This window comes from Buteo buteo, chromosome 1 (assembly GCF_964188355.1).
Source record: "Buteo buteo chromosome 1, bButBut1.hap1.1, whole genome shotgun sequence".
NCBI lineage: Eukaryota > Metazoa > Chordata > Aves > Accipitriformes > Accipitridae > Buteo > Buteo buteo.
This window is the reverse complement of record NC_134171.1, coordinates 80,152,185-80,169,134: the sequence shown is the minus strand read 5'-3', so window position 1 is coordinate 80,169,134 and position 16,950 is coordinate 80,152,185. Positions and strand designations below refer to the sequence as shown.

Here is a 16,950-nt window from a genome sequence, read left to right as displayed (position 1 = left end):
ACTTGCCAAGAAAGTGTTGTATTCTCTGTGGTGGTGATGTGGATACTTCAATGCTTCCTTTATTTACTGTTAACTAGGAGTTGCATTGTTCAGAAATTGTGTATTTTTAGAGAATGATTCTTTGCTTTTGCCCGTGAATAAAAGGAGCTTCTAGAGTGTGAGTGTAGTAGTGCTGGCCCAGGCACTCTCATGTTGTGTGTTCAGGGCATGTGACTGAGAGTGCTCCCTGTCTGCTCAGCATCTCTACGAACTGTACAGTTTGCTGTAAGTTTTTAAATCTGTTTCAAAGAATGCATAATGCATTTCTTTTAAAAACAACCAACAAAAAAACCCACCAAACACAAAAAACCCAAGCCACCCCCCCAATCCCTACAGTATTCATTTAATTTAATTATTATTACATGATGTGAAATTTCTGAAATCATAAGTAGTTTTAATTTTGTAATTTAAATGACTTTGTATGTTTGAATAAACATGCTTTTATAAAAAGCTGCTTTTAAAATGTGCTTTTAGTTAGATGAAGTGTTAAAATGATCTTGAAAACATGTCTGTAGGACTTCAAAATTGTGGTAATTACCTGTTTTCTGGTAACAATAAAAAAAAAAGGAACATTTCCTCCAGATTATTTTGGAGGAATATAAGATCTGACCTTCTATGATGAGTTGTCTTCAAAATGGTTATTTTGATCAATGGCAAATCTTGAAAAGAATTAAATGTTGTGTTGTTTTTTGTTTGTTTTTGTAACCTCTGAGGAATTACAAAGAAGGAATTGGACTGTATTTCTGCTTATTTTGAAATAATTTTTTTCTACCACCAGACTTGAGGAAAGACCCAATCAATTCAGAAATTAACTACAGACCTCATGTTAATTTCCCGACAGAACTACATTTGCAGGTGCCCAGTCCTCCAGTAAAGAGGTAACTAATGCTGGCATTAATTTACTATGTAGTAGTTCAAGAAATACTAAGTTCCGTTATGTGATAGTAGTCAATATTAACCATGCAAATTTAAGGTATTGAATGTTTTTGATAGAAAATGCCTTTTGTATTTTACATAACCGATAGGGCCAAATGCTCTCTGTCTTTATTTTAATTTTAATGCTGCCAGTGGAACCAAATAGCTTACATTGTTTTAAACCATCTTATCAGAGCAAAAGGGTTATGAAGTTTTCTATTTTGACTTGATTTACTACAACAAGCAGTGATTAACCAATTTGTGGTTAGTGCAATAACCACATAAAGTTTTGAAAAGTTTGGCTGGAAGGAGAGGAAAAGGTAACTTCTGCTTAGAAGCTGCTGCTATATACCTGTTGTTGCTAATTTGAACTGTAAGTGCTCAGTACTTCCTAAAAAATCAAGAATCTAAATACAAATTTAGCACCCAAAAGTAACATCTAATATTTGTGAAATGGCTGTATCAGACTGAGTCACAGGGATGCTTAGAAGAGAGCAGAGGTCATATTTGAAGTAGGCCTGAAAGTTGAAGGAATTTATCTTACCTTACAGATACTCAATCTTTTGCAGATTTTTTGGGGCACGTTACATTTCAAATGAAACCTTGGAGTGATTTAATACAACTTTTAATCAAATGGCTCTATGTTGAGCAGATCCCAATTCTCCAGTTGGTTTGAACATTTAAGCAGTGTTACCATGGCTGTCTTTGAAAATAATCCTTGGGTTATTTGAGCTTTTTTTTTTATGGTTTTATGGATACTTACATCCTGTGTGTTTTGTATTTTAGAGCTGAAATGCCTGAGACCAACAGGAAACTTTTCCAATCATCAGCTCTACAGCCAGTTCTTAAAGACATTGTTAAGTCGGAAAGTAGGAACAAGGCAAACGAACAGAATTCTTCAGAGTGGCTTAATCCAGACAAGATTGAGAAGATGAATGTGTCAGTATATTGTGCTGATGGCGTATCCCACCCCTATACAGAAAATGTCTGCGGAAGGAAGCTGATCAATAATGACTTTCACTCCTCTTCCCAGCCGCAGTCTCATTATGCAAGAACGTTTGGTCCCAAGGTGGGGTTGTCACCTTGTGTGCCACAGAACCTGTCAGAAAGGCCCATGGTGCTTCCCCCTCCCAGTGAGCATGCCGGGCACCCACTCCGAAGGGCGGATGCTCTTTGGGTGCCTGAAGCAGTGTACCAGAATCTTCCTCCCCCTTTACCGCCCAAGAAATACGCTCTGAATGCTTCACCAGGATCAGAAGGTAACTCAGCAGCTGATGTAAAATCAACAGAAGTGTTGCAAAATAATCCGGTAAGGCAAACAGGTACACCTTTAAAATCTGCATCAGAAGCAAGTATATTTACAAATGAACAAAGGCTTAAAGAGCCGTTTCAAGGGAATGAACAGTTTGTTCATAAACCGGATTCTCCACCTCGCTTATCAGTTAATGACTATTGGACTGTGTCTGAAAACTTCTTAAAGAAAGGATCTCGTCATACGGGACCAGGTGCTGCCTATGTGGATGGAAATGATAGTGTATCCCTAACGACATATTTTTCAGTAGATAGTTGTATGACTGACACATACAGGATGAAATATCATCAGAGACCCAAGCTGTATTTTACAGATAGTGGAAGTTTTCACAAAGAAAAACATCCTCCATCAGCTGGAATAGAACTGAGTGCTACATACCATGCTACTCTTGAGCACAGGCACCCCACATCTGAGCAAAGGTACAAGGCGAATGTAGAAGGCATACACTGCAGTAGATAGATTCTTAAAAAAAAAAAATAAATCTGGATCTGACTTTTGCATTTCATGTAGTCTGTAAATGGGCACAAACCTTGAAGCTGTGTGTGTGTGATAACTAGGTACCCAGTTGACTGTACTTTGCTTAGGAGTTACAACTGTTTAAATGAATATGCAAATAGAGGTGGACAGAGGAGAAGAGGTGCTAAACTTCTGGTTCTTTGATTTGTTACTCTAGTTGCCTTAATGTTTACCTCTGTTACTCAGCTTGTCTTCTACAGTTTATATTAAAAATGGTCCCTTTGCGTGTATGCATCTTACAGCAGTGGGATCAACTAGATGTTATTAACTTTGTAAGGAGATTTAATTAATTGCAGTTTAAAAAGTGTTCCTTCAGAATGTGGTCACTACATACTTAGACTAACAGAAAGGATAAACATATTACCATGTATAATGCAGTAAATGTAGTTAAAATAGAGCAGTATTTGTCCTGATAGGTAGCAGGAGGTGACATAGGGTTTTTCTGACTGACTTCGCTGAGAGTCTGTGCTTTCACAAACCTTCAAGTGTCTTTAATACAAGTTTACCTAGAGAATTTCTAACTTTTTATTTGAAAAGCCTTAATAATAATAATTCTTTAAAAACGGTTCTGGTTTGCGAGTGTTAAATAAGATTTTCAAAGGGAATTCAAGTAAACTGCAGTAATAGACTGTCCTATTAATATACCTGCTGTATGTTAGTGTACATTTTTAAACACATTTACCGGAGTTGTTCACCCTATATATACTTTAACTTATTAAAATTAAATTTAACCACATAAGCTACAAACTGATATAGCGGAACAGGATGCTAATTTTAAAATACAGAGTTATCATGCAACTATGAAACATTAATTTTGTAAGGTTTTAGATGCATTTACTACTTATGTTCAGTTCTGATTTATTCTACAATTGCATGCAAAGTCAATGCTGCTATTTATTGAACTTCCTATCTTTTTTCAGATTGACATTTTGAGCAATGTTTAATGGGAATCAGACATTTGATTTTACTGGCATTTTTCCTATTCGGAGCAGTCCTACGCATGGATGTGTTCTGTATTAGCAAATCAGGCTGACTGAACCTGCAGCTGTTCAGACTGCGGTGGCTGAGGGGGCATGAAAAGAGGTTCCTCACTCTTTCTCTGCTCTAGCACCCTGCCCTGCAGTTTTGGCAGCTCTGGCATTTACCATGTCTTTTGGTAAACTGACTTATTTCAGTAACAAAGAGGAGTATTTATTTAGCTTTTATTTGGTTAGTTAAATCAGTGCACAGAACTACTTAGTGAGTGCTGAGGCCCAGCACATGGCCCAGTGAGGGCTGGGGAGGAAAGCAGGGCCAACAGGTTTTTGCCCCCGTGGCAGCCCTAAGCATCAGTGAAATGACCCACTGTGTCTTGTGTCAGAGGCAGGGTCTTGGAGTTCTCTTTCAGTCTTAATGTAACATTGAACTATGTATAACTTACAATTAATGTCAGCAAAGTCTGACACAATCCGAAAAGGCTATATTTTGCCATTATTCGTATTAGAGTGTTAACTTGGGGTGCTGCTGATTACATCTAAACATCAATGCCTTTTAGTTATGAAAATAATGGAAGAAGGTTAAATATGCATAATAAACACTCTTGCTTATACTAGAACTGTTAGTCAGGCTTTTTTATGTTTATAAACCTTATATGAGTTTTAGTGCTTCAACCAAATGTTGGCAGTTGTTTAGCATGATTATCCAAGGTATATATTTAAACAGTAGTTTTGGTTATTATGTGTCAAGGTCAGGGTTTTTTTGTTTTGTTTTTTTTTAAAACTACATGTAACTTACAGTAGAACTGGAACATATATGCAACAAACCAGGTATCTCAGATTAATCTTATTTCTACCTTCTTGATCAAAATTTATTGTAGCACTTGGAAAAAAAATTCTAGAATTTGTAGTGCAAATAATTATGCATGTTTAGGTATGGCTGCTGGTAAACAGCAACTTAAAAAGATTATCCTTTTGTAAGAAAATCAGTTGAATGCAGAAAAAGAACCCTGAAAATGTAAGAACTTGGAAGATTCCTAATTGTTGTATTTTTTGAGAGATTTCAGAACCTGTAAATTAAACTTTTCTAGTTCATTAGCAATGTTACATAATATATATAGCCAGTTATATAAAACTGTGTTCTAATACTTGTGTAAAAACAAAGATTATTGGAATTTGTAAATAATGTATAATTTGTAAAATGTTTTGCAAAAATCTTGTATTTGAAATGACAGTATTTTTATGTATGAATAGCACAGCAACAACTGTGAATGATGTTAGAACACTTATTTTTAAACATGCATAGCAATGTTCATATTTCTGTACAATGAGCAATATGAATGCCTATTACTGATACCAATGAATTTGGCTTCCAGTAAGCACAACTGGTAAACTTACTTTTAAAGTAGCTGCAGTAGTTTAGATGTACTTCAGGCTCCTTGCTTTGCTTGAAACAATCTTACCAGACAACTTTGTGACCCATGTTTACAAAGTATTTAATTATAGGAAATAGCTAATCGAGGCACCTTTGTTTTTATATTTGACTCTGCACTCCATGTATGTATGTACGTAATATTTGCTAACTAATATGTGATAACTTGTTTTAACTTACCTAGGGTGCCTATTTATTTTTTTATAAATGTCCCCTTCTGGCTATAGATTTGTATAAGAGCCTAGACAATTTTTGTAACAGTAAAGACATTAACAAGTCTTGTAATTAATATATTTTTCAGTCTTTAGAATTATTTTCTTGCAAAGTTCTGCTTGTTCAAACTATCAGATAAAAATTTAAACATCTTTGCCTTCTGTTCTTTTTGTACTCCACACTTTTCTAAAAGAAAAAAAGTTGGCCTTCCAGAACTACATTTTTCCAACAGTGACAGATAATACTGCTACTAATGGTTAAGTTTTGCAGAGATGGTGGTTCAGTTACCTTTTTTTGAACAGTAAAATTCATCTTCTGAAGTATTTGTTTATAAAGCTGTTAATGTCTCTTTAGCTTTCTAAATACCTATGAAATGCATAAAGCAATTTTAATACCATGATCCCACAGCCTTGGTGACAACAGATTGATTAGTTACATGAGTTTCTACCTTACTACCTTTGCTCCATTAGGGATAGGTGAAATTTGCCTTGATACATGTATTCACGTGCTCCAGGAGCGTATAAAATCGCTTGAGCCTAACGCATCACAAACCTGCACTTTGTTAGCTTTTAACTTTCTAAAGGCTCTTAAGACTTAATGTCACCTGTCCTCCTTACCAAAAGAGAAGTGGAGCAACATTACAGTGCTTCCCTAGTAGGTTGTTCCCTTGAGATTTGGGGGGGTGGGGTGGGGTGAGAATAGTGAACTTTTCTCTTTAATAGCTACATTTGAAAAACTGGAAAATCCATTTTTCTATTTGTGAGAATGCAATCACCGTTTAGCACTGTGATTCAAGAACTCTGAAACTGCTGACTTATTTCACAGGTACCAGCAGCCAAGATCAAAAATACTAGCAGGTAAAGGCATCTCTGTTCTTAAAGCATAGGTCTGATACATGAAGAAAGCCACTGTCAGAGGAAGAATTATCTTTAACAATGAAAGAAAAATAAAGGGAAAGAGAGCATATGCCCACTTTTGCATCCTGAATCCTATTTAACCTGACAGTAGCCTGTTTTCATTTAACATTAGAAGACACTGAAACACTCTACACTTCAAAGTCTCTGAAATCTAGTTAGTTTTATTTGTTCCTGAAAAAAACCAACCATGAACTGTACTTCTCTGGATTAGCAAATAGTAGTCACATGGGCAAAGCACTCAAGAAAACTGAACCCCCTTCATCTGTAGTTGAAGACTGTTCCCCAAACCAGATCAGGTAAAAAGCCTACTCTGTGTACTTGGCTCCCTTTTCTTTTTCCTGAGAATGCAAGAGACTCCTTCATTTAACACTGTTTTGAAAGTCCCCCTACAGTGAGACAGAGGAAGTTTTGATGGGGCATATGGAAGTTGAGACCTATTACTGTCTACTTTCACTCATCCATGGAAGAGGGTACTTTACACACAACCTGCCAGCTACTCAAGAAGGCTGTTCTTGTAAGCTTGCTCCTTCACTGTTTATAGCAAGGAAACTGGAATGCATTTTATCTAAATCAGTAAGCAAGGGCTGTTAAACACTGGCATGTTTCAGAAGGCACAGTTAACTGCTGAAGCTAGAATCTCATGCACACTGTGGTATAAAGAGAGAAAAGCAGAATAGAAAACCAAACTGCATCAAACCCTCATGATTAACTTTTTGAAAGAAACAGCTGGGTAAGCTTCATCCACTGAGGGAAAAAGGTCTGAGTTAGCACTTCAGTCTATGTAAGAGCTGGATTTTATTCTCAGCCACTCTACAGTCTGTCCTTTCACTTGATTTTATTCAAACAGTACATATTTTCATTTCTACTTAACAAACCTTTAGGCACTAATTACAAAAGCACAGTCAAGCTGTCTTATGTGACCTTTAAGGCACAGTTTAGAACACAGAAACAGGATACTGGTAAAAACCTGAACAGTAATACTTGTGACGCAGCCGGAGTTATGTTATGATATAGTGTGTATATATGCCTCTTGCATTCAGATGCAAGTGGAGGCATGTTCCCAGTTGTTTGTGCTGCACAAATGGTCCTCCTCTTCCACTGCTTGTTTTCATAAGGTGCAGCCTGTGATTAGATAGTGGCTCTATAGAGAACAGAAGACGTCCAGTTACTTTTGTAGTCCTTGGAAGATAACAGCAAACACAACAGAAGCATCAAGCATGCTTTCCAATCCAAGAACCGATACTATATTATTTTTTTTTGTTGTTCAAGGGGAAAAAATAAATCTCGCTGCCGGTTGTTTGGAATTAGCTTTACGTTTCTTCGGCGGTGTTTGTGCTTTCCAGGCCTTCCTTTTGAGGCTGGGACGCTCCAGGCAAGGAAAGCCAGAGCTGCTCCCCGGTGCCCGCCCGCTCCCCTGCCAGGAGCGGTACCTTCCCCCACGCCTGTCCGCACGGCTCACCCGCGGGCACCCCAGCGAGGCAGGAGCTGCCCTCCCTCCTTCCCTCACCCCCGGGCCGCCCGCCGCCCCTTTTCTCCCTCCCGGAGCCGGTGCCTCAGCGCAGCGCCGCGCCTCCTCGCCCAACGGGCGGGTGGAAGCCCGCCCCGCCGAGAGCCGGCTGACCTGGGCCCGGCGCCCTCAGGGCAGCAGGTAGATGACCACGAAGAGCGCCAGGTCGAAGAGGACGAAGAGCCACAGGTCCAGCCAGTAGGACTGCCCCGACAGCGACCGGCCGCCATCCGCCACCGCGTCCCGCTGCTGCTGCTGCGGCTCCCGCCGCCCCGCCGCCGCCATGTTCTCGGGCGTCGCAGCGCCGCACGGCGGCACCCACCGCGCAGGCACCGGCTGCTCTTCCGGGTCGGGAGCCAATGGGAGCGGAGTGCACGTACAGCCGCCCCGCCCCGCGGCCCGCGCGGGCCGGCACCGCCCTCGCCGCCTCAGGTAGCGCCCCGCCCTGCTGGAGGCGGCGGTTAATGGCGGTTGGCGGCCGTTGGCGACCGTTGAGGCGGGAGTGGCGCCGCTGCGGCCTCCGTTGCCACCCGGTGACGGCGCTGGTGTTTTGCCGCCTAGCTCTCCAAGCACGGCTGCCCTCCTTCGCTGCTCTCCTCTCCTGGCAGGCTGCCGCCGCGGTGGCCCCTTCCCCCCTCACTGCTGAGGGGCTAACGGCCGTGCCAGGGCGGGCTCGTGTGGTAAAGATGCTGGGCGTGGAGGGAGCTCCTGCTTCTCCTGCTGGTGTGGGGAGAAGTGATGCTTGCGGAGGCTCCCTCCGAGCTGGTGACTGACATTTCTGCAGTAGTACCTGGGCACTACTGGTGGCTGCTCCCTGCCAGTCCTCAGGGCGCTTGGCCAGGTGAGACAAGGGTGTGGGGAAAAGCAGGTGGTCAGTCCTGTCAGACCGCCTTGGCCTTGCTCTGTTAAGCTGGATTGGGACTTGTGGGGAAATAAATTTTCACAAGTTCTTCCTGATACGGTTTCTTGGAAAGCAGATGATGCCCTGGAAGAAACTAAAAGACCTTTTGGGAAACCCTGCTGTGCAGGAGTTTAGGAAAATTGAAATTGTTTTAAGATACACTCCTATCCTGGAAGGTTAGTTGGAGCTTGTACACCCTAAACAAAGGTGGAGAAGGTCACCCAGATAGTGTATACTGTGTGCTTTATTTACACAACACACAGCTGCATAAGAAATCAAATTAAGCCGCACAACCTGATGCTGTACTTCTAGTTGGGATGTGCTACCCTCAGTCCAGCCAGTTCAGTAAGTACTGAAAGGAGTGCAATTATTTTCTTTGTGTCTAGAAGAGTGACCAGAAACTTAGGAGTATACTAAACAAAAACTTCCTCATTGTAGCTATTAACCCTTTTTAGACTCATACTAACAGAAAAGGCCATACTTGCTGCAGAACACAGAGCAGGTATATCTGAGTTTAACTTCTCATGAGCATGCGCTTAGGGGTAGCTATTTTCTCTAATAAGTTCTACCATTAGAAATAAGATTGAACTTGAATTTGTCTTTATATAGCAAGTATCAGTTAAGCATATGGTGTTAGATGAAGTATATTAGAGATTTTGGGGGGAAACAATGCCAATACTTCCCCTCTAAGTCTTGGACCCATCTGTATTACCTCATTTGAGCAAAAGGAATTGTGGATTTTAGGTTTCCCCACAGCAAATGATTTCCTATTAGATTGCAAAGTAATGTAATTCTGAAATTCCTGCCTAGGAAACAAAAGTCTCCTAGTCTAATTTACTAGGCTATCTCATTAAAATTCTAATATAATAATCTTATTTATTAGTTTACCAAAGCTGTACCACTCTCCTCCATCCCTTTAATTGATGATCTTATCTCAAGTATTGGAGACTGAGTCTTTAAAGATATTTCCTTGCTTTTTAAGCATAGGTGCTGACAACATCTGTGTGCAGTATTTGGAGTTGTTAAATACTTTTCAGCGCTTTTTTTTTTAATTAATAATTATCAGATTACTTTTTAGTTTGTGGCCTTGTATGTAATCCGGAATTAACTAAAATAATTTCTCAAATACATGATGAAAAAAATACCCTACTGATTATTTTAGCCAATCAATCAAACAAATCTGGTAACCTAGATCAAAATAGCCATGAATCAGGGCGTTACTGGGCTGTGGCAGAGGTAAGTGCATTGGTGCTAGAGTTCCACTTTCTGAACCAGAAGGATGCAAAACCTAAATAGTCAGCATATTCAGGGAAGAAAGAGAAAACATATTCAGAAACTTAATACAGCTTTCATTCTAGCCAGTAAAGTCTCTAAAAGAAATATAATGGCATTCTCCAATTTCCTGAAACCTTTGACATGTAATTGTTAATATATGCAATTTAGAAGCAATATTGACATGCAGCTGATAATGAAGGTCACACTCTTTAACAGCACTTTGATGGTTAGGGCTGCTGTCTTACAGTTTAGTCTGCTTTTTCAGTGCGCATAGCTTAACTGAAAGAGGCTGTCACATGGCTTATTGCAAGCCATTATTTATCCCTCTCTCTTTTAAAGGCTTTAGCATCTAAACAAAATAGCCTAGAGATAGACAGAATTTTGTAATAGAGTTGTTTCCAGATTTTAGGGTGTTGTTTTTGTTTGGTGGGGTTTTTTTTTAGTTTTTCATACCTTTGCTTTTCAGTTTTACATCTCTTTGTAATTGAAAATTGAAGGACTGTTTAAAATGGTTTTCTCTTCATTGCGATGTATGTGGTATATCTATCCACTGAAAGATGACTATGTAAAAAATAAGTACACTGGAAGTTGCATACAATCCATATCCGGGGGAGGAAACCAAATTCATAAAGAAGGGTCATCTGTCTTACTCTGGACTCGAATACTGTTTGCGTCGTGAGAGCATTTTGGCAGTAGAGGGAGCTATGAGATGCTGAAGACCACAAAAATACAGGCTAAGAGAGGATTCAGTTATAAAAATAACTGAAGGAAAAACGGTTTTTCTTTTTTATTCAGTTATGGCCAGCAAAAAGACAGTCAAGGAGAGCCAAGAAAACCGAGGAGTAGATTTTGTGAGGTATTTTGAAAACCCATTAAAATCATAATGTAAATGTACCTGTTCAGAAATGGTACTTGAAATTGGACCTGTAACAAGCAGCATGTGAATAAGCACACAGCAGAAGATTGTCTAGCTGTTTACCGTCATCAGGGAGTTCTGTGATGAAGTACTGTGGGACTTTACAGATATGGCTGCATTTATATTTTGGGTTAGACCTCAGGGCTGTCCTCAGGCCCACGTGGTATTGTGACCTTTTAGCAAAGTCTTACACGAATCAGTCTTTTTTCCTAACTGTGGCAGTAGAAGCATGGGTGCAAAAAGCTCAGAAGCCAAAAAAAAGAGCTCGGACCATATTTGCTGAAGGACAAGAGTGCTGGCAGCACACAGGTTTGTTTTGCTGATGTGTCAGAAAGGGTCCGGGACTGGGAAGCAGGCTACCCTGTAGACGGGGGGACAGGACTAGATGACCACCAAGAGGCATAGTTAGAGGGACACAGCAGATCTTAACTAGTGCTGACCCTCAAGAGGCAGTTCTACTGCAGCCCTTAGGAAACAGCACAACTCAAGGGAGGTGAGGCTGCGTTGAAAATAGCACTTACAGAGTGGACAACGTGAGCAGATTGTGGTGCATATTTGTCACCCATCAGAAACACCAGTGTTTGAAATCAACGTAGTCTGAAATCACTCTTTATCTTGTTAAGATACCTTCAATATTTTTATTCATGTCCTGAAAGAAACTCACTCAGAGCCTGCTAATACTCTTCCTGACACAGAATGATTCGAACCCCTAATAAATTGGAACAACTCAAAATCTGCATGTTTAAAAGCATAGTCATACTTTCAGAAACAAATACAATGAAATTACTTTATGTGAGATACCTGTATATCATCAGTATGTGTTTTATATTATTCCTATTGATATGAGCAAGGTATCAATGGGATATCATTTAAGTCCTCCAAGTGAGCAGTATTATCACACCATATTTTGTTTATTTCATATTTATATTTACATAAAAGAGTCTTAGAGACTTCAGTGTTGTTAGGTTTCTTCTAGGTGTTGCCATCCTTATTACACAATATTCAATACACAGAGAAACTCTTTATCAATATAAATATTACGGTAAGGAAACTAAGTTGCCATTTGAGAAGCAGTGCAAAAAAATATTGACGTTCTGCTTATACAAAATAGGTTTTGCAGCCTTTTACAGTATGGCACTCAGGTAGGACTTGGTACAAATAACATTTTAGCATTTGTATCAAATTGTAATTGGATTTTATTTATTCAAGGCAAAACAGTAAACATAAGGAACTAGCCCCTGTTTTCAACAGGGCTAAGTAATTGCAGCTTAGGAGGTGCTGGGAGGGGATAGAAGGAAAAAAAAGTAGAGGATATGTAGAAAAATGATCTTTTTTTCATTGTTTTTTGGTTCTAGTGCTGTTCTGGGTGAAGTACTTAGTCCCTTTTGAAGATTCTCTTGGCTTCAACTCCTTCATATCTGTAGGTCTGTTAAGAAATTAAGAAGAAAAATCAGTGGCTGCTATTACAAAGTTTCATTTCACACATGCTATTGAGAGATGGTCAATAGTGATTTAATTAATTGTGACTGGTGGCCCTGTGGGGCCTCCCAGCCCTTGTGCAGGCTCTGAGGAAAGGAACATAAGGAAAGCAGCCTGTTGTCAATAGGCATAAATTCTCTATGCAAACATTTGAACCACCACAGGACAGCTTTTGGGGGCTTCAGAGAAAACCCGAAGTGTTGGAAGTCCCGTATTCCTAATACCACTAGTTAACAAGTTTTATCTATGTGATTGCTTTTAGTAGAAGTGTGAAGAAACACTGAAGGGTTGGACTGCATGTTTTTGATATCTCAAACCTCATACCTGTCCATAAGGTTGTGGTTTTTTAATTTATTCTTTTAAGAAGCTTGTGACCTGCTAGCGGAGAGGATCTTAAAGCGTTACAGTTCAGTTTCTGGCTTTACTGCAGACCTATGAAGCATTTCCCTTTTGTCTCAAACCTACCCCTCTGTGCCATGATACCCTGCCCCAACCCCAAACTTTGTTTTAAAAGGGCATTTATCAGCCACTGACAGCATTACGCTGTAGTAAGCTCCTGTGGTAAAGCTTTTACAAGGCAGACACTTGCAAAAGGGCCTTCAGTCAGAACACATCTATATAGTGTGTATATATGTATATATCTTCTGTATACAGCTTGTGTTTACAGGCTTCAGAATGCATTGATAAGATACAGTTCATGGGTAGAAAAACATAAAAATCACAGATTGTGAGTTTTATTTTGAAGTTTTAAGTTTTGATAGATCCTTTGAGAATTTTAACTAAAGATAAAAGAGGTTATTTGGCTTGAAGAAAATATTTCCTACTTTCTGAACAGCTTTTAGATTTTTTTCCGTTCATTGTATTGTAAAGTTGTATGTAAGTGACTACTTAACTCACCTGAACAAGTTCATCACCTATGACTTCTCTGTATGCTGTGAGTACTTTTCCATTATCTTTTCTAGTAAACGTTCCTACAAGTTTATTTCCTTCCATGTTCCAAGAACCCTACAATGGGAAAAAAAACCCCACCCAAACATTTTGCAACAGATATGACACTGATTTGATTTAAAGACTGCAGGAAAGCTTAAAAGTGAGAAGAGATTAAAACAGTAATAATACTGTTTTGGACATTGATGGAAAGGCCGTAAAAATGAAATTTTAATAAAACCACTAGTTTATTTAATTGCATAATAGTCAAGCTAGTTTTTTTAGTACTCAGCACACCTCATTTTAATTAATTGTATCAACATTTTTTTATAAATACCCACTCTGCACTCTAGGTGGCGCACTTAAGCATTATAAGAAGTAAAATTGCAATCACCGGGATTTCATCGTGTGAAAATTGCTACATACTGTGCTTTTTGTGCACTCTATGGAACTCTGAGTTTCATGGTACAGTATTGAACTATTAACAGTTAAGACTACCTTGTGGTTTTGTATATAACCTGCAAACATTCCTGAACAGTCATACTTCAAAAGTAAAATTTAAATTAAAAACTAGGAAAACAAATAATTAATCCTGAAACTGTACTTCATGAAGTTACTAACATATAATAAATACATAATTATATAAAAAGTCTCTTACAGTAAGTTCAGTCCCATCAGCCAGACTGTACTCAAAATTGACTCCCAGAGTGAATTCAATATCTATGGTACGGAAGTTGCTTGATTCTTTGATAGTAAATTTGTTTCCATCTTGCTGAATAGTGATCTTCAGATTATCATGGGCTCCTAGCTTTCTTTTCATCATGTTAACACCTAGAAAAGTCAATTACCATCAATCAGAAGAAAAGGCCCTAGAGCATCATATTTGTTTCTTTTTAGTGACATTTATGTGGTCAAGTAAGTTTATTCCAGCATTCTGACCTGAATTTTTATTCTTCTTCACTTTTTATTGAGGCCACATTCACCAGCACAGATATAATGCAAACCACTATCCAACTGGAGTGGTTGTATTTATATCCATATAATGCACAGTTTATACAAACGTATCAGGATGTTAAAATGACTTGAATCATGTGTTGCTCTAAAATTGAAGAATGATAATTTCCTCCTTGGGTAATTTTTGAACTAGTTTCATGTTATCAAAATAATATTCCTGCTATAGAATTCTGCTTAAAGTTTATAATTCAAATTCTCTGAGCTTTTTCCTCAAATGTAGACTTAGGGATTCTTTCCCCTGCTGAAATGAGTTAACTTGCTTAAGATTAACGTAACGTAATTAAAATCAGAACATTTCTCAATATCTTTTCCCCCCTCAGTAGAATCTTTTGAAAATAAATGCAGTACACTATGCAAGGGCAGAGCAGCAAACAGCAAAAGGACAGGCTAGCCAGAAGGTAGTTCACAGACAGCTCGAGTTTGTATTCAGCCATAGTGGTGTCATTCTTGTAGAAGGCATTGGAAAAGTAAGACTTACCCATCGCCTCCATGAACTTCTCATAGTTTTCATTTCTGTCTATCTTCCAAGTACCATTGTATGCCATGTTTCTGTCTGTAGGAGGACTGTTCTGAAGTAACGTATCTGTTCAAAGAGAATTTATGTACTGGCTTATCTTGAAAGCAATTTACAGGATGATGTGGCTGACTAAAGCTCAACTAATGCACTGATCTTTTCAAGGAGAAGTTTACTGTAGTTTAATCAAATTTCCCATCGTGACCACACTGCTTGCTGAATCTCTCCCTTATTGCCCCATATCATGAGAGTATCTTTATTGTTCATCTTAATAAGGAATTGCTAATCCATTCATTTTATTCACCATATTTGAGTTGTAGTAAAAATCAGCTATCTAGTGAAAGCAATAATTAGACTAAGAAAATTTCTTGACATTTTCTATCTCTGTTGTATCTTCATGCTTGTGGGAGAGTCTTTATGCAACTGGAGTCATTATACTTACCCAACAAACCAAACACAAATCTCTACTTTGTCTATTACAATTTGTTAGAAATCTGTTCTGCTCAACATAATAAGCATGGGGCAGAGGATTTACTGAATGTCTGCAGGTTGTTTCAGAAAAATATCCACTTGCTTGTTGTCTAGTGCTGAGCTAAGAAAATTGGGATGATATTCTGTATTCATGTGCTCACTTTTTAATATATAGTATAAATTCTGAGCAGTTTCTACACACTTCTTCATTATAACACATTCAGTGAATGCTATGTGCATCTAACCCATTCCTACAACAGAAAAAGATGTGCAGCTAAGTGAATTTATCTGATGTGGTTGATTTCCATAGGTCCCAGATTGTGTCTGTTCAAGGATCATGCAGAACATGAGTCTTCCCTGACTTAGATTCTTCTTCCTCACTCCCCGTCCCCTCTAATTGGTGCTACTGGAAACCAAGCAAAACTATTGACCCAGCTGTTGTCTTCACCGAGTTTAGGGTTATAATTATTCCGTTCACATGGATGGCACCAGCTTTGCTATCTGTTAGCTTCAAAATGTAAATCCTGAATGCTGAACTGGATTTTGCTTAGGTGATGGGTTGTGCTCTGCTTACCAAGTTTTAACAGTGTCTCATGTTATCATAATCTTGTACATCTATGGATTGCGGCCTGAAACAAGAGGTTTTACTGAAGCATCACTGTAAATTTAGAACTTTGCTAGTGATACCAGAATAGTGTGGCTTTTCACTCCAGTCAGCTTCATTTTGAAATTAATAGTAATCTGGCTAACAGACTGGAGAGGAAAAATGGCTCAACAAGTATTTCTCACTTGATGAAAATAAAAGAAAAAAAGAACATAGGTTCATATTGTTGCAAGTGATGTAAGGAAAGGTGCCATACTTGCAGCCAAACACGGTGCTAGAAGCTGACCGTGCTTTAGAGTTGAAATTAACTTTTCCAGACCCTTTGGTCTTCTGAAAGATGGGATTTGGTGCAAGCTGGTCTGTTGTAGTTGTGAACTACAGCTATTCCAGTGCAAGAAGACTCTCCCAGCAGTAATTTGCAGAGGTTATCTCAGATCTGCCAACAGAGCTCCTTTTGTGAGTGTTTCCTAATTCATGTCATCTGAAGTGAGCCACCTCCTTGTACACAGGAGATGTTTCAAACCTGGGTGTTTTGCCTAAACTGTGTGGGGAAGAGAGGGGAATATGAAGAATCTCGTTTGCCCAATGAATGATTGCTGAGTACCCCCAGCATGGGGTCACACTGAACATGTTGGAGCACTAACCTACCTGGTGAGCTGCAGCTGGGAGAGAGCAGGAACCCACAGCCATGTCCGTGTTCTGTGTGGGAAGGTTCACCTGCAAGTGACAAGGACTGAGGTTGTGGACAGGTCCTCTTCAGGCTGCAGCTTGTCCTCTTGCCTTCCACTGTTCCAGCTGCTGTTGTTTGCCTGCCACTCTTCCTGTACTAGCTACCTGTTCTTTCCTCTTCCCACCTCTTATATTCCTGTCTTGCAGGGTAAAGAAGCCTGCCAGATGGAAGGCTGTTTACTCCTAATGGCCTCACAATATCCACTTAACAACACCATTTAGGTCTCATTATGTAGTTTTTACATGCAGTTTCTTCCCACATTTTCATGCAGTTTTTTATCACCAGAATTAGTAT

General features: G+C 39.2%; 2 protein-coding genes across 4 annotated transcripts in view; one reads left to right on the top strand and one right to left on the bottom strand.

The window, feature by feature from the left end:
- Positions 1-5,553, top strand: part of USP53 (ubiquitin specific peptidase 53) — a 41,041-nt gene extending 35,488 nt beyond the window's left edge. For all 3 annotated transcript variants that reach the window (XM_075037375.1, XM_075037366.1, XM_075037383.1), the window contains 2 exons: positions 818-917; positions 1,741-5,553. In XM_075037375.1, the coding sequence (XP_074893476.1) occupies positions 818-917; positions 1,741-2,725 (1,085 nt within the window). In that variant the 3' untranslated portion in view covers positions 2,726-5,553. The remainder of the gene's footprint in view (positions 1-817; positions 918-1,740) is intronic.
- Positions 5,554-12,229: 6,676 nt separating this feature from the next.
- FABP2 (fatty acid binding protein 2) lies at positions 12,230-16,624 on the bottom strand. The gene is made up of 5 exons (XM_075025732.1): positions 16,575-16,624; positions 14,816-14,920; positions 13,982-14,154; positions 13,294-13,401; positions 12,230-12,343 (listed from the first exon to the last, which is right to left on the bottom strand). Exons 2-5 carry the CDS (start codon positions 14,880-14,882, stop codon positions 12,293-12,295), a joined length of 399 nt encoding a protein of 132 aa, XP_074881833.1. The 5' UTR covers positions 14,883-14,920; positions 16,575-16,624; the 3' UTR covers positions 12,230-12,292.
- Positions 16,625-16,950: the final 326 nt, after the last annotated feature.